The sequence below is a fragment of the Numenius arquata genome, chromosome 7 (assembly GCF_964106895.1).
Source record: "Numenius arquata chromosome 7, bNumArq3.hap1.1, whole genome shotgun sequence".
Classification (NCBI taxonomy): Eukaryota; Metazoa; Chordata; class Aves; order Charadriiformes; family Scolopacidae; genus Numenius; species Numenius arquata.
The window spans coordinates 54,417,993-54,444,816 of NC_133582.1; the positions used below are offsets into that span (position 1 = coordinate 54,417,993).

Here is a 26,824-nt window from a genome sequence, read left to right on the forward strand (position 1 = left end):
AAATAACAAATTCTTAAAGTGTGTGGAGGGGAACCCAGAACAAATACATGGGATTATCAGACCCATTTATAACAGAGAGAGTTAGATACTGAAGGCCTTAAAGCTGAGATAGAAATAGTCTTCAAGAAAAGTGGAGACTTCATGAAATGTAACAGCTGTCAAATGTGTAACAAGTATTTCTGTAACAGCTCTTTGGACTTGAAATGGTTTTGACCTGACATTCCCCCCCAGCGATCTGCTGGGTTTTTTTGAGTTGTGTATTTGGTTTTGCCCCTCTTATTATGACAGATGCTTAAATATGGATACTGCTATGTATAGTCTATCTTGCAATAATGTTTTCTTTCTGTGTTTGTTTTTTTTTTTTAAAACCTATTTTCTTTAATTTATCTGCAGGAGTCGGAAGCTTCAGATCAGAAATATCCCGCCTCACTTGCAGTGGGAGGTAGGAAGTCACTTTAAAATTTGATATCTGTGCTTAAAACTGTGTTTCTGTTTCTCTCTTTATCCACAAGAATTTTCCCCTTCCCCCACCTTTCACTTGCTTTGCACACACCACCCATTCTGTTCTGGGGAAAAATCCTTTGGAAGAGGGAACAATAGAGCCTTCTAAGCAATTCAGATAACTGCCTTCATTTCTGCTCTCCGAGTTAACCATAAAAAATGTTGAAATGGATTCTTTGGTGAATGCTGACTTCCTGATGCAGTCACTCTCTTTGACTGAAAGCTTGTACGTTTTGGACCTTGCTGGTGTGTGAGTTCAGTAAACTTAATACAAGTTCATATTTAAATACTTCGCTGAAACCTTTACAAAAGCAGAAATTTAATGCTGATCCTTTTCCTTTGATTTCCCCCCCCCCCTCCCCTCCCCCTTGCTCCTCTATAACGGCATTATGGCAGATTGTTCACTCATGCTACTGCGGTTATTGGCTCTCACTGATATATTGTATACTTGCTGTTTACACTCCACAAGTAGTGTTATAACTTCTGCAGTAGATGGGCTACTGTGAGAACGGATCTGTTTACTACCTTGTATGTGTTTAAAATGTTGTTTTCACGTTTTATTGGTGGTAAGTCATCCTTCTGCCTGAGGGAGATTGGAGGGTGGAGGGCTTGAGGGTGAAGCTCCACTAGAGATGTTCTCTGAGCAAGTTTGGTCTGTCGCCTTCATCTGACTTTCTGTCTGCAGCTACTTCTCTGTTTGCTCTGCCTGATGGCTCCCTAGCCTTGGAGAACAGAGGCATTGCTCCGTCCAACCCAGGCTGTCAACCACAGGGTTTCTGTAAGGTATCGGCACACACCACCTTCTCATTGCTTCAGCCTGTCCTTCTGGTGTGTGCTGCCCATACAAGTGTTTCCTCTGAACTTCCCAAACCTTGTGCCTCCCCTCAGTGGAACGGTATCCACCTGTTAGCTTTTATTTCAAATTCATAGCTGCTTTTTTTTTTTTGTCAAGCTTTTGGGAAGAGCAGTAAGAGAAATGGTTGAGGGTGTGGCTGATTTGAGGATTAACTTATTTTTGTGGTAGAAAATTTCCTGAGGATTTTGTGTAGGAATAGTGAGTATCAGAGCAGAGGCATAAGATTCAGAAAAATGTGAATAAACACAGATGTAAGCACTGTTGAGCAGAGTACAGCAACAGGCTTCTACCTGCTTGTCCCTCCTTACATGTATGTAGCTATTCCTACTTGTGTGTTACAGGTACCTACCCTGTTTCCCATCTGCTTCCTGATTTTTTTTTAAAATGATTTCCCTCTCCCTCTCCCTTGTTGCAGTTTCTGTGGTGACACCTGGTCTCAGACAGATGTTCCCTCTGCCACACCTTTTTAAAGCACTCGACTTCTAAAGTTCCCGAGGAAAAGTTAAAATTATCCCTATTAACATAATCTCAACCTTGCGTAGACATCCTGAAGTTGCTTGTACAGACCTGACCCTTTGTCTGGGCACAGAATTTGGAGGGATAAGGCCCCAAAATAGTTTCTACAATACTTTTGCATTCTCTTGCAATGTCGGGGTTGCTTGCCAAGTATGGTTTCTCCACAAACTTCCTAAAGCTTTTCTTTGTAAGTGTTGGTGGCCTGTCACTTCTTCACTAATCAGGTAAGTTTTGTATACTCTTAGCTGATGATGAAATACAGCAACTGGTGATTAAATTAATCAGTGAATTGTCTTATGTCAAGCTTACCTTGGGCCCTGTTATCTTTTTTTTCTAGTGCTAAAAGACCTTGCAAAATCTTCTGTTGAGCTCTGTAAGAAAGTTTTGGATGATTCCTCTTTTAAAATAAGTCTTTCTTGCCACCAGTTGCTTTGTGGGGAGAGTAAAAGTTCATACATAGAGAGAGGGCTGCTTCTAGAAGCAGTGCTCTTGCATGATGTTTTCTGAGGGGATGGTGTGTGTGTTTGTGTGGCAGCTGGAGCAATTTTACTTAAATTGTTTCTTATAGTCTCTCTGTGGCAATCTGCTTGCCTCATCACTCCTTTGTTAATTGCTTGAATCAAGACTGACTTCTAATGGGTGTGAAATCCTTAAAACCAAACCAAAAAACAACTGATGAAAGAGGTCTTTAGGTTAGTTCAGTTCATCAGCCCTCGTGTACCTTTGGTATTTGAAATACAAAACACACCACCCTGCAACACCTTTGTTTTTACGGTGACATAGAGATATGTGAAAAGGAACAGAAAAAAGGATGAAAACTTTTGTTCCTAGTATAACCATCATTAGGAAGGCTACCTTGTCACTCTTTGCAAAAGTATTTTCTTAAGTTCTGTAGAAATAATTGTCGTCTTAATTTTGTTCTTTATAGAAAAGCAGCATTTTACAGGGGAAGCCTACAGGTGTGCCCCCAGCAGTCAGTGTGCATGCCTCTAGTTTGATGCTTTGTGGCTGTTGTTGCCAGTGTGTCGCACAGTGGTACCTGTAAGTCCTGGGCCACGTGGGGCTGGGACCCAGCGAGGGTCTCTGCGCGCACCCACACCCAATAGAGGTGATCCTTGGCTTATAACAAATCACCCATAAAACCTCTTATAATAAGGAAGGCATCCATAATGTTCTCAAATGCAGCTCGTTGGGTTTGGAGAAAGCAAGACTGGAGGAGCGGTAGGGATGCTGGTCCCACAGGAACGTAGCCAGAGTGTTTGTAGAGTGAGTGTAAGAGAGTTTGGTAGTAGCTCCCACTCCTGAGCACCTCAGAGAATAGTATTGCCTCCTGGTTTTCAAAACCAGAAAAACGTTCAGGGAATAATCTGAATTGAGAATGTTTTGCCATACGTCAGCGGAGAAAGGTGCCCCATTGTCGATACAGGAGCTTTTTTCTCTAGGCGGATGGGAGCTAGCTCTTCAGATTAATGAAATGCTGGAGTAAATGAGTTTCCTGTGAAAACCTGGCAATTGTTTCACTGGTGTACTTTCTTACCTTTCTAAGAGGATTGTGCATCTATTTAGTGGAATCTAGTGCCTTTAGTAGCACGGAAAAGAGAAAACGATAAACTTTGGTTTCAAGGAAACCTTGACTTCCCCTTGGAAGAAACCTGGGTGTTCTGAAGACTAATGTGAGGTAAGATACTTGACCTGTAGCTATTCCATATAGACTGGGAAACTAACAGTGGGTATAAAAGGCCACAGAGTAATAAACATTTATTGATAAGATTTTTCATAAACGGAGTACACAAATTCAGATTAACTGTTTGCTTTTCTGGCTGCCTTTTTGGGGAAAAATGTTCCGACTGGTTTTCTCCTTCAGATAGGTTGAAGTTCCTGACTGTTACAACCAGCCATAGCGATTAGACTTGTAGCTGTTTCCCCTGGGTAATGTAAGAGTTCACTGTGTACTTATCAGATCACCATGGTATAAGTAAAAAAGGTAAGATAACCCTTCTAGATCATATTCAGGGCTAAGTGGTAGAAGAAAGGCAGATTATGACCTGCTATAATATGCTGGGTTACTACGTTGAAACAAACCCACAAGGTTGCTATCCTGAAGAACTCACTCTTGAAGTGCAGCTGTAAATGATAAAAGTCTAATGTATTCCAAGGCATTCAAGGTTAAGTTTGTGCAAAACTTGCCTGGTAACTAATTTGAACTTCACAAAGATTTTTGGCAAGGTTCTACAGGTTTCTGTGTCTGTGGGTTGGGTACTCTTGTACTCCTTGCCCAGCTAAGAGAAACTGAAGGTGGAGGGAAGGCAGCATCTCTGCCTGAACTAAGGAAATTTAGGACTTGCTTCAGACTGAGATCAGAGTCAGAAGTGGTGGGGGCTTATCCAGGACCATGTTCTCTATTCATCTGCATTTTTCCCCCTTCCCTCACTGGACTGTCTGGGTTTGAGGACTCTGGATCAGTGCCCATGTTCCATAAAAGCATCGTTACTTCTGGAATGCATCTTCCTCCTTTTATTCTGCTTGCATATAAATTGCATACGGAGGTTATTGGATCAATTCAGTAATTTGAAGGATATGTGCATGACCAGATTTTAATTTTTTTAAATAAATCAGTTTCACTTGTTGTGGAAGTGTGTTGGTGAAACAAACCCTCAAACAATTACTCCACCTTTTTCACTTCTAGTAGGTGGGTATAGTTTCTGCCCCCCCTTTCCTCTCCTTATCAAATACAAAGTCCACACTGATCCTAAGAATCATGATAAGTGAAGGATTTGGCACACCACCTTTTCCCATTCTCCACACAGACCAGTCTCCTCTCTTTCTTATTGGAAATAAGCACCCTGGCTCTATGGCCTCTGCAGAGAAGTAGGTAGGTCTCTATAACAGACTGCAGCTCAGGAAAGAGTAATGTACTGTTTTGACTCCTAATTTGTAACCGCAAGTAATCTCTCACTTGGCTTGTGAGTGTTTCTTCTAGAAAGACGTCTAGGTGTGGTGATTTCAAACCTAGAGTTTGTTTCTTTCAACATGATGGGGATCCAAATAGAGTCCTTCCGAGATGGAACCGTTATGTGAAATGTCACCTTTTTTTTTTTCCCTTTTTTTCTTTTAAAACCAGTTTCCTTAGTGTAGAAGATGCTTCAGAGATTTTCTTTCCAAATATTTTTTCCATGTTTGGTGAATAAAGCTCTAGAGAACAGACTTTCAGGACACAGATGGTGCCAGAATCAGCACTTGCTGGCTCAGCAGGAAGGTAGCTGTTGAAGAGTTCCCACTTATCTTCTGTGGGCTTATTTCCTTATCGGTTTGTATGGAACAGATAAACAGATACAGTGTTGATGAACTTGGTAACAAAAAAGGTAGACTAAAAGCCCAGCCTGTGGAGTGTGAACCTGTTGAGTGAGCAGAGAAGCAAGAAAAACATTGTGAATGTGTATTCCTAGCTCTGTTGTGAGACTTGGAGGTTGCTTTTGGGGACAGAAATGTGTGGGAATGGAGGTCTAATTTAGCTCGTCCAAAGGCAAAAGGATGTTACTAAACAGGGTTTGCTTTTCCTCACTTTTTCATGGAAGTGAAAAATGAAGTCTCATGGTTATGCCGAGACCTGTGATGTTTTAGATTCTCCAAGCAGAAGTAGTAATGCAAAAGGATTTCTGAACTCTGATTCAGAGTTGCAATGTGAGTGCAAGTTCTGCATTGAGATTTCTGTCAATGCAAGAAAGGTTTGAGCCATCTCCACCCATCTGTATGTTTTGTAAGACAACTTTCAGTTTCTTTCAAGGAATTGAGACTGATTCTGATTGTGAGTAAATGTTAGTAAATCTTCTTACAGTGCACATAACTGTTTGTCCTGAGGATCTGTAGCAGCTTGTGTCACTGCTTTGATTAAAACAGCTAAACTGTGTGCAGTGGGTTGTTTGTTTTTTTTTTTAATTTATTTTCTTTTAATCTAGAGATGCAGTGTGAAAACTAGTCTTGCTGAATGGTGTCTGCTTATGAAGCAGGTTATTCTAGAATACTAAGGATATGAAGAGGACAGGTGGGGAATTCGTGAGCTTTAAGAAAGGAAAAGAAAAACATTAAACCATTGCAATTAAGAATAAATTAGGATTATATAACGCAAATATTTCTCATAAAGCAAGATGTAAAGGGGAGGTGCAGGAATGAGCTGATCTATGATGAAAAGAATTCTAGAAGAAAGATGAATCAACAGTAAAGAGGTTTAAAAGGTATTGAAATATGATCTTTCACCTCAAGCCTCCTCCAAGAATCCTAACTTAATGTAATGCTATAAAAATAATGTGTAGCTATAAAAATGCTAGCAGAATACTAAGCACGCACAAATTATCTGCTGCTGCCTGCTAGGTGTGGGAATCTCTGGTAGGGATCTTTGTTTCTGTTTCCTCCTCAGTGTGCAACATCAGGCACTAAAATGTACTTCTCACCAGTTACTACTAGCCCTACCCGACAGGAGAACGGAGAACGCATTAGTCTGCTCTCTGTGGCAGTCTTTTACATAGCTGAAGACCTACAATGTTTAGGGAGGGTTAAGGAGAGAGTTTAAGTTCTTTCAATCTCTTCTCAGGACTCTTATTTCTAGACAATGGATTGTTCTTAAATCTCTCACCAGGGGAGTGTCCTACGAGGCTTCTCCAGAGTAGTTCCTGTAGTTTAAGATCACTTTGAGCTCTTATCTTGTCCTCTGGTATGTTTGCACTCCGTTTCAGCCTTGTGCTGTCTTCAGATTTAATAAATACAAATCTGATACAACACTAGATGTGGTGGTCCCTGCAAACCCTATGAAATAGAGCTCTCTAGTTTGACAGAAGGCTGGTAATGACTGCTACCTGGCAGTGATGACAGGGTCAGCTTCTCGCCTGCTGTTGTAGTGTTGGCTGTGTTTTCCTTAGGAGTCTGTTCTAGGGGACGGTGTAAAAAGCTTTCTGAAGAGAGTTCCCCCCTACACATAGACTGTTAATTCTGTTATAATGAGAAACTGGAGAGATTTATCAAGAATTATGCACTTCAAACAAAGGCTGAATGTTGATCACCTGCTTATTTTGATTCCTAACTACAGGAGAGAAGGTAGAGCAGCTCCTGGGGCAATGCAGAGCCCCTGGACAGCACTGCCTTCTCCTGGTCTTGGATCTATACCCAGGGGAGCATGGGCGCTGTCTTTGTTCCTCTCCTGCCAAAGGGAAGAGAGAGGATGATCTTTCTGCTCTCTGACTTGGGCTCCACACTCTGAATTCACTATTTTTCCTGAGCTGCATGTTATTTCCCATTGTCTTGCTGGGCTTAGCAGCAGGTGAGGCAATCTGATATAGGAAAGTGACCACATCTGTGGCAGACCACCCAATTTTGTACTTAAGACAACATATTGCCTTATGTTGGGGATTTTAATTGCCTGGCTTAATTATACTGGGTGATACTTACAGGTATATGTGAGGTAATAAACACCTTTTGCAGGTGTTTAAAATACAGAGTGTGGGAGTGAAGGTCCTTGGGCAAACATGCAATAAGCATATTTCTCACTTGGAATGATTTATTCATACGAACATGTAGGCTACAGGGGTGCTGATAACCATCTTGCAGTTGTTGTAAACAAGGAGAAAATCTAATGGGAAAAGTAATTTTATTTGAGAATTGGACTACAGCATTTTTTACTTAAAAATAAGGAGAAGGCTTAGAAAAATAGTGTTATGTTAGTCAACACATCTTTTTTCTTTAGAAAATTTGTATTGCAGTAGTTTAAGTAAGGAATAGAGAAGTTAGAGGTGAGGTCATGGCTCTGTTGTGCTAAGCACCTAGAAAACATGAAAGGTGGCCTTCTGACCACAAGAATGCTAGTACTCCGTTTTAAAGAAATCAGAAGACTCACCAGATCACAGCTGGCTTGATGGACACAGTCTAGAGATGTGAAACTCACTCTTCCTCCGGATGGCCAAGGTGGTAAGTTGAAAGACTAGGAAGTGGAAGATTTTACAGTGGAAGGCTGTTATAGCAGCCTTCCAGTAACTAAAGGTGGCCTACAGGAGAGATGGGGAGGGACTCTTTATCAGGGAGTAGAGCGATAGGAAGGGGGATAATGGTTTTAAACAAAGAGAGAGGGTAGATTTAGATTTAGATATTAGGAAGAGCTCTTTACTGTGAGGGTGGTGAGACACTGGAACAGGTTGCCCAGAGAAGTTGTGGATGCCCCATCCCTGGAGGTGTTCAAGGCCAGGCTGGATGGGGCTTTGAGCAGCCTGGTCTAGTGGGAGGTGTCCTGGCCCATGGCGGGGGGTGGCAGTGGATGGGCTTTAAGGTTCCTTCCAAACCATTCTATGACTCTATGATTTGACGACATGACATTTGACTCTATGACTTGACGACAACTTTCTTCTGCAGACGACAACTTTCTTCTGCAAATAATAGAGGAACCAACGAGGAAAGGAGCAGTGCTGGACCTTGTCCTCACCAACAAGGAGGGGCTGGTCGGGAATGTCAAGTTCAAGGGTAGCCTCGGCTGCAGTGACCATGAGATGATAGAATTCAAGATTCATAAGGCAGCAAGGAGGGTGCGCAGCAAGCTGGCTACCCTGGACTTCAAAAGAGCAGACTTTGATCTCCTGACAGATCTGATTGGTAAGGTAGCGTGGGAAAAAGAACTGGAAGGGAGAGGGGCCCAAAAAAGCTGGGTGGTATTTAAGGATTGCCTCCTCCAAGCTCAGGAGAGGTGCATCCCAAAAAAGAAGAAATCGGGCAAAATAGCCAGTAGGCCGGCGTGGATGAACAAGGAACTGCTGGACAAACTCAGGACCAAAAAGGAGGCCTATAGAGGGTGGAAGCAGGGAAAGGTAGACTGGGAAGAATACAGAGAAGCTGTCCGAGTCACCAGAAACCTGATCAGGCAAGCGAAAGCCCAGGCAGAACTAAATCTAGCCAGGGATGTGAAAAATAACAAGAAGAACTTCTATAGATATATCAGGGATAAAAATAAGACGAGGGAAGCTGTGGGTCCCCTCCGGAAGGAAACGGGAGACCTGGTCACCCAGGATGTGGATAAGGCTGAGCTACTGAATGACTTCTTTGCCTCAGTCTTCACTGGCAAGGGCCCTAACCACACTGCCCAAGTCACGGACGGCAAGAACAGGGGCTCTGGGAATGAAGAAGCACCCACAGTACAAGAAGACGAGGTTCGAGACCTCTTAAAGAACCTGAAGGTGCATAAGTCCATGGGACCTGATGAAATCCATCCACGGGTCCTGAGAGAACTGGCGGACGAAGTTGCTAAGCCCCTCTCCATCATATTTGAGAAATCGTGGCAGTCTGGTGAAGTTCCCACTGACTGGAAAAAAGGGGACATAACTCCAATATTCAAAAAAGGAAACAAAGAAGACCCGGGAAACTACAGGCCGGTCAGTCTCACCTCTGTGCCTGGCAAGATCATGGAGCAGATCCTCCTGAAATCCTTGCTAAGGCACATGGAGAATAAAGAAGTGATTGGAAACAGCCAACATGGCTTCACCAAGGGCAAATCGTGCCTGACAAATTTGGTGGCCTTTTACAATACTGCCACAGACTTGGTAGACAAGGGCAGAGCGACTGACGTCATTTACCTGGACTTATGCAAAGCATTTGACACTGTCCCGCACGACATCCTGGTCTCAAAATTGGAAACTCATGGATTCGATGGATGGACCACTCGGTGGATAGGGAACTGGCTGGATGGCCGCATCCAAAGGGTTACAATCAATGGCTCAATGTCCAGGTGGCGGCCAGTAACGAGTGGTGTTCCGCAGGGGTCGGTACTGGGACCAGTACTGTTTAACATCTTTGTCGGTGACATGGACAGTGGGATAGAGTGCACCCTCAGCAAGTTTGCTGATGACACCAAGCTCGGTGGCGCAGTTGACACGCTGGAGGGAAGGGATGCCATCCAGAGGGACCTAGACAGGCTGGAGAGGTGGGCTCGTGCAAATTGCATGAAGTTCAACCAAGCCAAGTGCAGGGTCCTGCACCTGGGACGTGGCAACCCCAGGCACAAATACAAGTTGGGTGGAGAATGGCTGGAGAGCAGCCCCGAGGAGAAGGACTTGGGAGTGCTTATGGATGAGAAGCTCAACATGAGCAGGCAGTGTGCACTGGCAGCCCAGAGAGCCAACCGTGTCCTGGGCTGCATCAGGAGAAGTGTGGCCAGCAGGTCTCGCGAGGTGATTCTGCCCCTCTACTCTGCGCTCGTGAGACCCCTCCTGGAGTACTGTGTCCAGCTTTGGAGTCCTCAACACAGAAAGGACATGGACCTGTTGGAACGGGTCCAGCGGAGGGCCACGAGGATGATCAGAGGGATGGAGCACCTCTCCTATGAAGACAGACTGAGAGAGCTGGGGTTGTTCAGCCTGGAGAAGAGAAGGCTCCGGGGAGACCTTATAACAGCCTATCAGTACCTGAAGGGAGCCTACAGAAGAGCTGAAGAGGGACTCTTTGTCAGGAAGAGTGGTGACAGGACAAGGGGCAATGGTTTTAAATTGGAAGAGAAGAGATTTAGATTAGATATAAGGAAGAAATTCTTTACAGTGAGGGTGGTGAGGCACTGGAACAGGTTGCCCAGGGAAGTTGTGGATGCCCCATCCCTGGAAGTGTTCAAGGCCAGGCTGGATGGGGCTTTAAGCAACCTGCTCTAGTGAGAGGTGTCCCTGCCCATGGCAGGGGGGTTGGAACTAGATGATCTTTAAGGTCCTTTCCAACTCTAGCCATTCTATGATTCTATGATTCTATGATTTTGGGCTCGTGATGTTGAGTGGTTGGTCAGGCAACCACTTTGACTCGTGTCGCAGAGGCAGGAATGTTGGCTGAGCAACTTCTGAAGAAGGTGTTGATGTGCCACTGCTTTTTGGCCAGAATATTGAGCAAGTTGGAATAACTGCTGGCTTCTGTGAATCTGCCGAGTAGTAAGCTGCAGTGACTTGTGTTGTGAGCTGTTGGCTAACCCGGCTGTGGAGGGGGCAGGACAAGGAGTAGAGGGAAGCAGCCACTTGGACCTGGGACTTTTAATCTGTTGTTATATCTGAGTCACACATCTTTGTGATTCAGTGAGTTGTCCAGATCTGTGTTGGAATATGAGCTGCTTTTGGCTGCAATAGACATTAATGTCAAACTACAGAAAAGCAGTGAGTTTTAGATGTTAGATGTGGCCATTTCAATGAAGATATGCAGAAGCTTTATGGCTTTGGAGACAGCATTTATGGGCCTATATCTTAGTTTCCTTCCAATATTCAATGGGAGAAAAAATAGCTAAGTGAAGGGTTTAAAAGAAATAAATTCAGTGCACCTGTTTGATCCAAACTTTCCCCCATCTAAATTTGTTCCATTGTCCTGTGACTGAGATGAGAAATTATCTTTTCAGGACTAGTTTTTGATCTCCTAGGATAAAGGAAGGCACAACCTGTGATCCCTTAACTTTTCAGAAATACTTAAAACAGCTATTAGTGTGCAAGAACTTTGACATTTTCACCATGGGGTTGCTTGGCACTGTTAAAACAACATTTTGCTCACAAGCCTAGAATAATATGGTTACTTGTTTACCCTGTCACTAACAGTGACTCCAAAGCTTGAGAAATCTTAAAAGACATTAAGCTTGCTTGATTCAAAACATTTTTTGGGAAACCAGCCACCAAATCTTACTTCTTACTTGGAATTCTAGAAAGTCTGCGAAGGGCTCAGTTGCTAGTCTCACACCCATAGCTGTAATTTTTACTTAAGGACTCACTTTAGTCGTGGTGCAACCTCTTTATGTAGTGTTGTGACACATCCTGTCATAGAATTACAAAACTGTTCAGGTTGGAAGGGATCTCAGGAGGTGTACAGTCCAACTTGCTTCTCAAAGCAAGGTCTGTATTGCATTTAAACCACATTGCTTAGGGTTTTCTCCAGCTTTGGAAACATCTGTGAATGCAATTTGTGTGATCTCTTTGAGTGACCAGTTCTAAGGATTAATTATTTTAGTAGTAAGAATTCTTTTCCTTATACCTAGTGAAGATGTCTGTTGTGTCAGCTTAAGCCTGTTGCCTCTTGTCCTCCCACCCTGTGCCTCTGGGAAGAGTCTGGTTCTATCTTCTCTGTGAATTCTGGGGTAAGATGCTGCTATGCTCCCCTCAAAGATGTCTATTCTTGGACTTCACAAGCCCAGCTCCCTCAGTGCCTCCGAACTGGAGAGGTACTCCAGCCCCCAACCATCTTGGTGGCCCTTCACTGAACTTGTTCGAGGTTCCCAATGTCCTTCTTGTACTGGAGGTCTCAAAACTGGATGCAGTATCTACATGTGATTGATTATCCCCTTTTATTCAGCATTTGTTAACTTTCCTCTGCCCACTGCCTGTGCCCCTGTTGATACAGCCCAGGTAGTTGTTGACCTTCTTTGCTGCCAGGACACAGATGTAGCTCATGTTCAGCTTGCTGTCCACCAACACCACATACGGTCTTCTCAGCAGAGCTGCTCTCCAACTGAGCAGTCCTTAGCCTGTACCAATGTGTAGGGAATTGTTCCTTTCCTGGTGCAGGACTTTACATCTGTCCTTGTTAAATTTCGTCAAGTTGGTGTTGGCCCATTCCTCTACCCTGCCTAGGTCTCTCTGGGTGGCAGCCCTGCCCTCTGTCCCCAGATTTGAGGAGGATGTGCTGCAACACCTCCTCCAGGTCATTGACAAAGGTGTTAAGCAGGACAGGCCCTGGGACAAACCACTTGTTACTGGCCTTCAGGTAGCGTGTGGCCAGATAGAGTACTGTCCTCTGAGCCCAACAGTTGTTCATGATGGCATTATTACTGGAAATAAAACTGGATACTTGCATACCCTGCAAGTATGTCACCTGCACTCATAGGAGGCGAAACACGGCTGGGGATGGTATTGCATCTCTGCAGAGAGAACTTAGGCTGCATTGCCACTGCTGGCTAAATTTCCGCAAACACAATGATAAAATAACCCATTGTTCAAATCACCCTTAAGTGAGACAGCTCGGAGGTGAAATAAGCAGCACCAACGCACTGCTTGCTTCATTGCACGTGTCATTGCACGATCTTGTGTCTCACTGGTACTCCAGTAGCATAAAAATCCCCAAACTGTTGGGACTACTGGGTGAAAATTGTAGCTTCTGAAAACTCCTTCCGTTTTGAATGCAACCTCAACTTAGCAAGTTGTAATGAAAGTCACAAAGTATGTTTTTGACCTATGAAAGAATATGCTTCTTTTGATAAGAAAAATGTACTCTTATCCCTGTCAAAGCTATTGACGTAGCTTTTCTGTGTTTTGCATGTAAACTTAGTCTCTCCTAATTATTCATGCTGCCTTGATATCTTAGATCTTGCTCACTTCAGTTTTTCTCTGTGAAATGAGGAGCCAGTCGTTCTTACTGGTGTTGGATCCTCTGTGGAAGGTGCTGGTTTTTAGATGCTGAGGGGGCAACCCAAAAATTCCTGATGAAGTTAGATGTTAGTACCCTTTCTGTTGGCATGTATGAAGTTGCTGGTAAAGCTACATGCTTTCATAAACAAAGGTGCCCTTTGGGTAAAATTAATGCAATTAAGAAACTAGTTACTTCTCCTGCTCTTGGAGACTTTCTAATTTCTAACTAATTTCAGTTACCTGCCTTGAAAGAAGATGTCATTAGCAGGGATTGTCTCTTCAGACTTAGTAGTTGTATAATTTGGAAAAAACCAACCAACCAAACAAAACAACTGAAGGAAATGCATAAATGAGTTGTTCCTCAGGCAATAATAGAAGAAATGTCATGAGCTCTTGTTCATGGTAGCCAAAGGAATAGAAAAATGTTAAGTTCAAGTGGCATCAATGATTCTTTTCTTAATCCACTTAGTTTGTGCATAAAGAACATAAACCCATAACATTGGGTCAGAAGAAAGGTTTTTGTATAGTCCCGTATCCTGCCTTTGCCGTGCCTTGGGAGGGGTAGAAGAATAAGGGCAAAGATACAGTGATAGCTCGCCAGAGCAGTCTCCTGGCCTTCAGTGTTTTGCAGCCGTGAAACCTACTGACCCAGAAATGGTGCCCTTGTGTTTGAGAGATTCATCTAGAGTTTCTACGAACATGTTCTTGAACCAATGCAAACTCCAAGCATCCACAATGTACTGCAGTGAGGAGTTGCATGGTTTTAGGGTGTGTTGCAGGAAGAACTGTCTCATGTGCTTTGAACCTCCACCTGCCTCCCAGCTCCTGTGTTGGAGGGAGCAGTGAATAGTAGTAGCTCCATGACCTTTTTTTCTCACTCTCTACTTTCCTTATTATTTTAAGGACCTGTATTCCTCAGCCATTTCTTTTCCAGGCTGAAGAGCCATAGCCTGCTTAGTTGTTTTTGTGTGGAAGTTGTTCCCCGTCCTTTGATTATTTTTGTCCTATTCTTGGAAATTCTGCTAAGTGATTTGGAGCTAAGGGACCAAATCTGCACACAGTTATGTCATTCATTTTAGGTTATTTCACTTTATGAAGGTAGTTGCTGTTGGAGACCTCTGTGTATGTCTTTTTTTTTTTTATTGAAAAAATGAAAAGCTGCAGTGAAACTGGTGGAAAGCTAATCAGTGGGATGAGGTTTGCTGCTTATGTCTCAAGAGTTCAGCAGACTCTTCGTTTTTTGACAGCCATGGGAAAAATTGACATTATCAGTAGTGCAGATCCTCTGGGCTTGCTGCTGGTTGCCAGGAAATGTTACATTTGAATCATATGCTCACCACATGTTGACCTAACTTTATGCAACTGGCTCTTGTGTGGAGGGAGGGAAATGAAATGTGCTTATTTCCAAGGGGCTGGCTAGTTCCAGCCCGGTGGATTCTATAAGGCAATGGCAGTCAGCACACCTCTCTTCACGCTTGTGCTTAGGCGCGTGGGGTGTTACTATCTTGTTCACTAGGCAAGTAGAAGGTGGCTCTCAGGCTACCTCTCTGCTGAGCAGGTCTGCTGAGGCTGTGGTGCTGCTACTGCTACAAGCCACCTACTTCAAAGCTGCTTGTACAAGCTTCATCGCCTCTGTTCCCCTTCCACGTTGACTGTTTTGGTTGCAGTCTTGAACTTGGCCGTTCAAGACTGAGGCCCTACCCGTGTCTCAGCAGCTCTTACTTGCTTTCATCTAGTGGTAGAGAAAAATCTTGAGTTATTTCTTAGATGTGTGGGGAAAAGGAACAACATGAGCTCAGCTGCAGAATCTCCTGCAGAAAGAGGGAGACACCTGAGCAAGACAAGCAGTGAAGCTGTTGTACCAAGCAAGGGGAAACGCCACAGGCTTATGGGGAAGGCAAGAGATGCCAACACAACCTGCACCTGAGTACTGCCGTTTCATCCAGCAGCTCCAAGAGTCTGGACGCCATAGTGGGTTAGGTACTGGCTGCTGGGTTGAGGCGTTGGAAAGCAGCAGTGAGGGCATGAAGAATAGGTAGGAGCTCTTTTAAGATCTAGGTGAACACCAACCAAGCCAAAAGCTGCTTTGCAGGGGGAAGGGAGATGAAGTTGTGTTGATGTGTTTCCTTTTTTAAGTTTTCGTGTTATTCTAAAGCCTGAAGCTCCCTCTGATCCTGTGTCTCAAATTGGTAGCCAAGTACATGTGGGCAGGGAAGGAAGGGAATGTAACTTGAAATAGCTCCCTTATTTTCAGACTTTGGATGCTGTGGCAATCAAAGGGGGGGGATGTGACTAAAAGCCATCAAAACCACTTCCAAGCACATGTCTTTTAGTGGAGCAAATGAGCAGAATTTTTTAGACTATAATGCAAACAGGAAATCACCCAAACTGTAGCCCACCATTAACTTGGGGGGTAAGGAAGATATATTAAAACTATCCTTGCAAACAGCCACCCTGTTGTAAAGCCTAATAGGGGATTGAATGCATGAGTAAGAAATGGATCCAAATCAACATTTCTCGGATCACCTTTTATTGGGTGTTCGGTTTTTTTTTTCCTTGCTCTTAGTAATAGAGCTAGGCTGTTGTTATATGAGGAGTAGATAGCTATTCATGCAACACTCCACTTATTTGCTCACGTAGTTCCCTTACTGAACTTGTAGTTACCCAGTGTGAGCAGTAACCAGGAGGTCAAATTCAACTCCGTGCCCTGAAGTGGAGGGTTATAATGATGTGCCAGTGGCTTCTAGGTAGGTATTCCTCAGTCCTTCATTGCATCGAATGTATAAATAAATCTGTTGCCTTCATCTGACTGTGTATAGAAGCTGTCACCCTTTTGGATGTGGTCTGAGTTGCAAATCTACTGTTGATGTTAGTGTGTGCTAGTGTCCTTGTGTAGATTCAGCAGGCTTTTGGTCTGGGAAACTTTCATATGCTGCCTTCTCAGCACACCTTTCTATTTCTTGGCGTGTTTTTAAGTAACTTTCTCTAAATGTGTAGAAATCCACAGCCACCATTCACGTGAGCTTACACTGAAGCAATGCTTTTTACATCCCAACAGGCTGGTTTTTTTTGCTTTTTGAGTATGAGACTTCTGTGGGACTGTGGCACTCTTGCAGGCAGCATGGCATCAGCTTATTATCCCTAACTTTATGATTTGTGGGTAATGATTGTTGCACCCCAAATGGTTGCTGTTTCAGGTTACTATTGCAAACTGGGTTGACTTGTTATGTACTTGAGTTACTGAATTTTTTTAGGAAACTTTCTGGTTTCCCCTTCATATCAGACTCTTACTAACATTTAGTAAATGGTGTGCATTGTCATCCATCAGTAGATTTGGGTTTCATACCCAGGAGGCATCTGTTCCTGGTGACATCATGCTCTTGAAACATGTAGTAGAAGAAACAGTGCAGTGGGGGCAATACTGAAGACTTGAAGAGCCTTTATGTCTGGGACTGCAGAGGGAATTCATGCCAAATTAGTGGTTGGGACTTTTCCAACTGTGAGATCTCCAATAAGTTGTGATGGACTATGAGTGCCTTTAGGAATGTATGCGGATGGCGATATGGATATGGACCCATCTGATCAGCCCTCTGATCTCTGAGGTCCGCAGCTCTCTGGCTGTGAAATTCATTGTGGGATCTAGGAGAGAGGAAGGACAACAGAATGTATGGGAAGAACACCTGAATTTTTGCAAGCTCAGGAGATAAGACTAGAAAAAAACCTTAAATCTGGTGTTGTTTCTAAGTGTTAGAGACAAGTGCTTCCACTGCTTTGCTACATGATTTCTGGTCTAAGCCAATGTCCAGTCATGCCTTTGGACTCTGTAGAAATGCATGTTGGTAATTGTTTTGTGTGGCTGTATGTTAGGAAAGTAGCTTCTGTCTCCATGAAACAGATAGGAGAGCTCTCAAAGTGGTGTCGTTACATGACTAGTGAAATATGTTAACCTGCATCAACATGGAAGTGTGGTTTTATTTACAAAACAGATATAAGCTATGCAATGCTTTGTGTCAGCTTGTCAAACTGTGGTCTTGCGGCTTCCCTGGGTTGTATGAGGCAACTGCCTTTTGTGCTCTGCTATTTTGAGCTGGCGGACAATTCTCTCCTCCATCCTTTTGGGAAGTTGCAGTGTGTTCCAAAGCAAGGATAGGAACAACTTGTTTTCTTCGTATAGTAGGAGTACTTGATTTTTCTGATATCATGTGTACCTGCACATCAACAGTTCCCACTAACTTGCCAGAATCAGCCTGTTTAGCCTCCAGTATCCTTGGACTGTGCTGAGTGCTCTGCCTTGCTCCCAATCCTCCTGCCTGGTATTAGCTTCTGAGCTTTGTGGGATTAAAAGCACTGCCCTACTATATGTATCTTGTTGGATGTCTGTCTTCTGCTTGACAGAGAAGGTACAACAGTGTCTTTTGCATTTTCATTGCAGCGAGACCGGCTGTTTTAGTAGTTGGTGGGAGCATCACAAATGCAGAAAAGACCTTCTGGCCTTGAGATTAGGGAGAGAGTTCATCAGGTCTATCTGGCCATATGTGCTTTCCTGTGCTGGGGTAGTGGCAAACCTGAAAATTTGCCACTGGCAATGCCAGGCTGCTGATGGAAAGCTGCTTGGAGCTGACCCCAGGCTTCTGCAAGGCAGGTGGTGTTGTCCTGGGCTGAGGGGTGACAGGTTTCTGATGGCAGAGCACAGAAGTGTCTGGGGTGCTCTCCCGTCAGAGATCCCTGCTGCTGCTTGGAAAATCCATCCCTCACGGTGCCCTGTGCCAAGAAGAGCCTCCACATGCACTTGCATCACCCTCTTAGCGTGGTCACAGACACGCACAGACAGGAGATATACCTGTGCATATCTCCAGGTATTTTTAAGGCCTTTTAAAATGTACTTTTAATAAACGTGAACACCACTAGATCAAACACATAAATGAAGAAAAACCGTAGCGCTTCTGACTTTCAACAGAATTTGCCCCTTTCAGAGAAGGAGGTGTGAAATGGTGGAGTAGAAGTAAAGTTACATGCTGTTTTCTGTACTGACATAATAAAAAAAAAATTGCGTGTGGGGAGCGAGCAGATTGTAGACTGCACTGTAACTAGGGGAGTGACAAATCTTCAAGCTGCAGTGGCATTTGACACTTTTGCCTTTGGATTTCTCGTTTTAGTGGAAGTAAATGCAACCAGAAGTGATCAACAACTGTTCCAGCAGCACTTTGACTACTTCCTAGTGCCTCTGTGGCAGAAAATATGGTCTCTCCAGTCGTCTTGCATTTAACCAAATTCAGGTGGTTGGGTTTGGGATAGAGAGGAAATTTCCATTTTGCAAGTAATAGAAAAAGTTGCCTTCAGTCTCAATGGGAAATTTTCAGTGAGTAATGATAGAGTTAGTGCATGAAATATAAGAGCGGGCACTGCTGACTTTTCTGCCAGAGAGGGGGGTGTGTGTGTGTAGGGAAACCCCTTTAAAAACCCCACTGACTTTTGCAGCACATCAGTTTGGTTCACTCTTGCTCCTTAGGGTCATGCTTTAGTTGTAGAAGTGAAGAGTTTGAAGTTTTTGGAGTTATTTTGAAATAGAGATACTTCTCAAGGGTATTTATCTCTTGTGATCTAATTGGAGCAAATAAAGGTACCTTTTTACTTCCTCATGAGTTTTGTCTCACTCAGGCAATAGTAAGTTTATAATCAAGTGAGGGATCATTTTAATAATGGGTTTCAGGACAGTGATACCAACACATTCAAATTGTGATTAACAAGTTAATTATAGATACTGTATATTAGTTCCGCTTTTCTTTTTGACATCTTAAACTTGGCAAAAGAAAAATGTAGATTATAAAAAGATTGAAAATTAGAACCTCTAGTTGAGTTCCAACATCTCATGCACAGTTTAAAAAATGCTTTTAAATAGATCTTCCCAGGCTGTTAGTCTGATGCCAGATGAACAGTTCAGGGCTATTTCTATAAATCAGCAAAAGAAAATTTTACCATGAGACAAATTCCGAATTTTGTCTGCGAAGAAGAAAACTTAAAAAACAAAACCAACCCCCTCCCCTCCCAAACCAAAACCAACAAAAATTCTCTTCTCTGCTTGTCTTTAAACCTGCTAATAAGCATTTTCATAACGTTATCTGAAACAAAACAATAGTGCTTGTCTGTGAATTACTATCTTATTTGAAGCCCCTGTCTTCCTCTTTGAAAAGTATTTGCTATTCACCGGTTCAGTTTCTTTCTCTGAATTGACCTAAAAGTGAGCCAAATAACAAGCTTCCATTAGCTTATCGGTGTTCTAACCTTTCTGATGTAGATGTTACTAGAGAAGCAAGTGCAGGTGATGCACGCAGTCCTGTTGCATGTTTGAATTTGTTTTTTCAGCGGGCAATTTGGACTGTGGCTTCCAGGCTTTCAAACTATTGGGTGAGACTTCATACCTGAAGGCTTACTTTTACCTGAAGGCAAAATAAAACTTCTAGCCTGTGAGCCGAGGTCCTGTCCTTTTTTGGCAGATGAGAGTGCTCTATAATTCCTATTTTGCTTTCATTTCAACTCACTGTTGGAGAAAGCTGCTTTCTTCTCCTCCCCTACCCCAGGTCTATTTTCTAATCACAGCAGCCACATTGTTAACATCCTTATGCTGTATTCCCTGGATGCTGGAGAGCCTCCTGGGATCTGTAGGATGCACAGCTTTCTTAGGGCTCTCACCTCTATCAAGGACCAGGGCAGGGGTGGGGGCAGAGGGCATCTCTTATCCTCGCCCTGTTTGCTGGGGACCAGTGTACAGTCACGTTAGTATGGGGAAAATGTTTTATGAGCTTGAACTAAAGAGCTTTGGATCTGTGTGCATGGATTTTCTAGTTTTTGCGACATCCTGATGCCAAAGGTGTAGTGCTTTCCAAATCAGCTGGTAGCGGGAAGCTGGAGGATACAGAGACTGCTACCATACCAGCAGTGTTTGAAGATGCATATACTGGTGCTGGGGGAGGATCTTAAACCTACTGTTTTGGGGGCAGGTTTGGGAGTATGGGGATTTAGTAGCTGGAACTACATAATTGCGAGTCTGCATTCCACAAAAATAAGTAGCTTTTCAGATCTCTTTGGTCTCTTGTTCTGTTTACAACATGACTTTAAAAAGTTATAGAAACACTGTAGTCATTTGTAGGTATAAGAAATACCTATGGACAATGTTGCAAACATTACTTTAGAATTAATAGACTACTTCTTCACTAGCAACAACTTTGTGGGTGCTTTTTGTGAATTTAACCTGAAATTCCTGCTTCTATTTCATTTTAAGAAAAACTGGAATTAAGTTCCTAAGTGCAAAAAAATACTTTCTGTATAACCAGAACTGCAAGTAAGTCTTGTATGGTGCTGGTCAAAGGAAGTATTCTTAATATAAAACCTTCTTATTCTGTGCTAATGCAGAACAGGAGTCTTTGCACCTTTAGTAAATGTCAGCATGTGTATCAGCTGCACACAAGATCCTAAATTATTAAGACTTGATATGTTGAGGCTGTCCTTGTGAATAAATCTGTAACCTATATAATACTCAGCCTCCATCAACTGTTTGTGGTGCATTAAGAATGCAAAAATCTACAAAATTGAACATGGAGGGGGAGGTGACTATAAGTAAGCTTACAGCTCCTAATTCCCTATCCATTACTATAAAGTCATACTGTCCTATGGTTTTAGAAGAATATCAGTTGAATTTTGGGAGGGTAGGAATTATCAGCACTACATTCTGTAAGTGCTTCTTACAGAGCTGATTGTGGGTTACATTGCTCTGCAAACTATTTTTGGAATAAAATTCTTGCAGTTTTGCAGATTACCTGTCTGTTCAGAAAACACACTAGCAACACTTTCCTCGCTTGGGCTTCTCAAGGTCTGTCTTACCTTGTGTTCATAAAACTGCCTTTCTCGCCTCACTGTGTGTGTTGCTGCTTAACTACCCATCAGCTGGTCATAACGAATTTCTAGTGAACAGTGTTATGTGATGCTTGTGTTTTTTCTTGCCAAGTTATGGTGATCACCCGAACAGAGATAACTGTTGTGGTAATGTGTATTAACTTCTCTTCTCCTTTTATTTCTCTTAGCGATTTAATTCATCTCATAGCTGCCTCTTGCATGCTTTTGTGGCTTTGGCGTATCTAACAGTATATCTTGCAGAAGTGTTGCTTTTCATTTCCTTCTGAGAGGGATCCAGATGTAGCAATGCTGTCGAAGGAAATCCTGCCGCTTGACTCCGGCTGTGGTTCTAAGGGGGTCATTAACATGGTCTTTGCTCCCTTCTGCTGCCCCCCCTGCTGTTGTAGCTGCTGTGTCTTCTGTTGTGCAGCCCACCCCGTCACAGCTTTTGGTGAGAAGCTCTGTAGGCTGCAGATACTATGGTGCACACAGCTTGGACTGAAGTGGTGTGATGTCCGCATTGAGTCTGGTTTGGGATCATCAAAAAGTAATTTGAGTGAGTAGGGCATTTGCTCATTAATGGGCTTCCTGCAAAAGGGCAATGAGGTATTTCGGTGATTTCAGTGGAATCTGGGGTTATGTGTGGATGCAAGACTCTCCATAAGTAATGGTATTTGTTGTTGTGGCTTTCTAGCTTGGTTTAGGTGAGGAACACATTTACTTTTTTTTTAATTTTAAAACATTCTTAAAGTGCGTTGGAGACTCTTGGCAGCATCCCCTGTTGCTCACAAAGAGTCCACTTTGTGTTTTGCAGCTCTTCATAGCTCCTTCTACGATACTTGAGGGGTATCTGTGCTCCTCACGTTGTAACTTATGATGTACTTCATTACAAAAAGTCCTCCATGTCATCCTCCCCTGCTTTCTCGGGGCTGTGCTGCAGTTGGTGTGGCTTGCCAGGGTGTAGAGATGTGGTTTCCATCTTTCAGGAGTCCTCTGGGTGGGTCTTGAGGCACACAACCTTCCCTGGCGCGGGCAGGCTGGCTCCCTGGGTTCGGCTGAGGTTGAGATGTTCCTAGAGTGCGAATGCTGTTATTTTGTGTGATCTGGATTGGGAGACTGCCCATTTGGCTACACCCCTCCCTCCCTCCCTCAGCAACGGCCCAAAATAAACATTGCGCAAATCGTGTGTCCCTCAAACAAGCAATCAGTGAAAATTGCTGTGCTTCCACTAAGATTAAGACTAATCAAAGTGGGCAGTGATTGCAGGAGTTGGTCTTTGCTTGGAGTTTGTTCTAATGAAGTCTTTGCTGCCCCATGAAGGCACGGAAAGAATATGAAATGACACAGCCTACAAAAACTTCACCACTAATTGCTTTTTATGTTCTTCTGCTACACCACGATCTCTCTTGGTCTCATTTATTTTGGTGGAAAGCCCTTCTGGTAAAGAGGAAAATCTTGTGTAGGCTGAGTAAGTAGGAGACATTAAGTTTTTGCTGTGAGGTGAAACAAGTCCTCTATGGTAAATGCACTTTAAAATTGTCATTAGTGAGTAAATCTTTTGATAAATTCCCCACCCCCTTGTCCCCCAAATAATAATAATAAAAAAAGCAAACAACCAAAAAGCCCAAAATAACCTTTAAATCAGTGGATTCCTGTGTGGCTCTAGTTTAAGGAGGGAAAGAAGCTTGGATTGGAAATGTATACAGTTTAATTTTATGAAGTCTAGTTTACTGTGTGAACAATTCCTTATAAATATAGCTAGTGATTTAAGAGATGACTCATTAATGGCTTAAAAGCAGTATAGTAAAAATGAAACTTGGTTGTGTGTGAGAGCTATTTTTGTGGCTTTTTTTTTTTTGAAAGTTATTTTGAGAGTTACTTTCAGTGGAATATTTTAACTGTTCCCTACGGTGTAACTGTGATTGCCTGCCTTGCTGGCTTTCTCTTTGCCTTTAATGCAGTAGCAGCAAACTGGGAAATGCTGATGTCAGGAAAGTAAATTATGGGCAAATGTACAACTTGAAGGAAGGGCTGGTCTTAAAATTATGGTAATTTTTGTTATCTGTTGCAGATAGTTATCTACAGATGTTATCTGTAGATCATATCCTGTTACTGTATCGAAGTCATGATTAAAAGCCAGTATAATTCTAACTCCTTGCATGTCATCTCAGTGAGTGAGGTTGTTGGCTTGCCTGACTAAACGCATATAGTTTTCCTTCCCTTTATGTTTCAGTGATCCTTGGCTCACCAATTCCACTATATGCAGGGAAATTCTTCTCCTTGAACATTGATAGTAATCTAAACAAGAAGAAAAGGTTCAGATGGCATTAAGCTTAAGAAAAGTTAAAGCTCTGCATCTCTTCTTATATTTGCTGTAAAACCAGTTCTTCAGTGTGAGGCTTCTTTTTATGACTAGAGATATAAATCATTCTGTTTTATTTGGCACCTTACTGAGAGTATTGGACTTAGAAGCAGTATGTATGTCTTCTAAAATTTGCATCAGTATAGGAACTAAGTTACGCTGACAAAAAAAAAATTAATGTATTTAAATTTCAGAGAAGTGTCACTACCTGTCCATTCTTCTACAAAGGCTTGTCTATCCACAGAGTTGTAGGGAAAACAATTAATAGAGGCTGGGTTCTACACTCAAGCAATGTGTCTTTTAGGAATATTGTTGCCTTCACATCTTCCAATTAGCAGAACTTAATTCTAAAGATAGGCATTTAGGCTGGGCTTAAAGTAACGGGAACTCCAAATTCAGTGACTCGTGGGAGGTTCTAAACCAGTCTGCTTTTCTCAGCCCTGCCTCTTCATGTGTGTATAATCAGGTCTTGAAATCCAGAGTGCTTTTCCATTATCTAAAAAATGTAAACGGTTTTGGGTGAAACTTCTGTCAGACCCTCTGCTTATCTGAAGAAAAAAAAAAAAACCCACCCCATTTTCAGAACACTTCCAGTGAAGATTTGGAGAATTAACTGAAGTTTTAAATTGAAACACTGGTATAACACTGTGTAATATTTTACTGCTGTTAGATTTGAAACACAGAGCCAGGATTTATAAGGAACCTATTGACTTGTTGGCCACTTTGTCTGTTTGACACAATTTTAACAGATGTCACTGAAAAGTTGGTGCATTTTATATTAAGACAGGTTGTCCTTTTAAATAAATATTTGCTCTCTTTTTCTAGGAAAAATAATTCAAATTAAAAATTTGCTTTTTGAATTACTTAATAGTTTGAGGCAAAGTTGAAAAAGAACAACTGCCAGTGTAACCTTGATTTTTTCCACTTTATGCGACTTCATACCTATTTCCCCTTCGTTTTTGTACTTTCCTGACGCTTTTCCCCTTTGCTGCTGCTTCTCTTCCCTGAATCCATCCTATTCTCCCTGGTCCCCTTCCCAGCAGACTGACCAGTTTGGCTCCATGTGCAAACCCCCCATCTTGAGGGGGTGCCAGAGGGCCAGCGGCGCTGGCAGGCTTTGCTGCTGGCAGGAGGTAGATGTGAGGTTGGAACTGAGGGCTAAAGGTGGCCTGGGGTGAGATAATTTGGGCTTTGCATGACTGGGAGGGGTGGTGGTGGTGGGGAGAAGGGCAAAGGTAACCACATGCAACACTTGAGATCGAGGTTTTTAGGTCGACACGCAGCTGTGCAATTAGTAGCAGCTTGGCCATGGAGGGGAGGTTACCTGCGCCCCTCACCCCTGGGTTGCAGGCTTTATGGGTGGTTTTTTCAGCAGCAGTGCATCCAAAAGCTGAAGAGTTGGATTCTCCAAACTGCAGCCACATGGATGCTCACAAAGCAGCCATGCTGGACTAGCTCCCCAGTTCAAGGAGGACAGGGAACGGCTAGAGAAGGTACAGCAAAGGGCTACAAAGATGATTAGGGGACTAGAACACCTCTCTTATGAGGAAAGGCTGAGGGACTTGGGTCTTTTTAGTCTGGAGAAGAGAAGGCTGAGGGGGGATCTGATCAATGCTTATAAATATTTAAAGGGTGGGTGTCAGGAGGACGGGGCCAGTCTTTTTTCAATGGTGACCAGTGACAGGACAAGAGGTAACAAGCACAAACTTGAATATAAGAAGTTCCACCTAAACATGAGGAGAAACTTCTTTACTTTGAGGGTGGCAGAGCACTGGAGCAGGCTGCCCAGAGAGGTGGTGGAGTCTCCATCTCTGGAGACATTTGAAGCCCACCTGGACGCATTCCTGTGCAACCTGCTCTAGGTGGGCCTGTACTGGCAGAGGAGTTAGGCTAGATAATCTCCAGAAGTCCCTTCCAACCTCGTATCATTCTGTGGTTCTATGACTAGTTTGTTAAAATGTAACCTACTGTTTGTACAGATGACCTGAGCAATGGCACAGGAGTCCGACTGCAGTTAGGTCTCTCTGGAGAGAAGCTCTAATATGGGGATTAGGTCTACATCTCGCTGTTTAAACAGACACAGAAATATCGTGTAATTTGGTACTGTTTTTTTGTTTTATTCTGTTTTCCTTTATTCTTTTGGTAGCATGTTCTGTGTAATGCGTTCTCTAGAAGCTGGTGTAGAAACTGAGATGTCGTTAGGCAAACATCTGTTCCTATGGAAAATTAATGGGATTTATGTTGCTCAGCAGTTTATTTACTAATGCAGCCAAAAAGGAGATGCAAATATCTCCCCACTCCTTCCCCTGCCTGTACACCCCCCAGTTGTGCTTGTTTGCTTCCTTTGCTGGCAACAGTAATTTTACACACTGGTTGCTTTGCTGTCCCTATATAGTGTCCTAAGAACAGCACAGTGTGTAGGTAGGTCACCACAGACAAGGCCCTATGAAGCCGTTAAAGCAACACTGGTGTTCTGGTAACCCTCTAGAACCATGTGTGTCCACTCTTGCCTTCCAGCCTGTTTGCTGATTGACAGTGTCTTCTTTCCTGATCTTCGTATGTATAGCAACGTACGTAGCTGTCGCAGGTACCTGCTGTTGGGGTATCTATGTTCTGGGGACTGCGGTGGTCAGTACACAACACTTAAGTGAGTCATTACCTACTAGAATTTAAAAAGAAAAAAAAATATTGTAAAAAATATGCTTGCAAGTCCTGTGTAAAACTTCGTTAAGACGAAACTTAAAGTAACATCTCAAACTAGTGAAAACAGATGATGAAGTCAGCTTTGTTGTGACAAAGCATTTGTTTAACTTCTTGTAGACGGCCTAAGCACAGATATTCTGACACCCCTGTGCCGCTAGAATAGAGGAAGAAAGCATTTATATTCAGTTTTCTGTACTTTCATAGCAGCCTCGTGCATCTTTTAGTCCTTGTCTCCCTCCCTGCACAGCTTATTAGCTAAGTGCAAGGCTACTCGGTGGCTCTGCCGGTGCCACAAAGTAGAGAATTTGCTTGAAACTATTCAAATAATATTTTAAATAAAGGACGCTTGCTAATGAAAGATGCAGCAAAGTTGCCTGGGAGAGAAATTAGAGATGGTTGCGGGTGTATACGTATTGCTTGAGAGTAGAAGGTTAAGTGTTATGTGTATTGGTAACACCTTTGTTGTTTGATAACTATTTCTAATAACAAATGCGAGCTACCAGATAATGCGTGACGTCACAGTATTATGCGCTGGGGTAAGATAAGACTTCTTGCTTCCTTTAAGTGACTCTGTACAGACTTTCATCCACAGATGAAAGATTTTTCTGGGTT

General features: G+C 43.0%; 1 protein-coding gene across 4 annotated transcripts in view; it reads left to right on the plus strand.

The window, feature by feature from the left end:
* Positions 1–26,824, plus strand: part of IGF2BP3 (insulin like growth factor 2 mRNA binding protein 3) — a 117,640-nt gene that overhangs the window by 24,353 nt on the left and 66,463 nt on the right. For all 4 annotated transcript variants that reach the window (XM_074150203.1, XM_074150204.1, XM_074150205.1 and 1 more), the window contains exon 3: positions 394–442. In XM_074150203.1, coding sequence (XP_074006304.1) covers positions 394–442 — 49 coding nt within the window. The remainder of the gene's footprint in view (positions 1–393; positions 443–26,824) is intronic.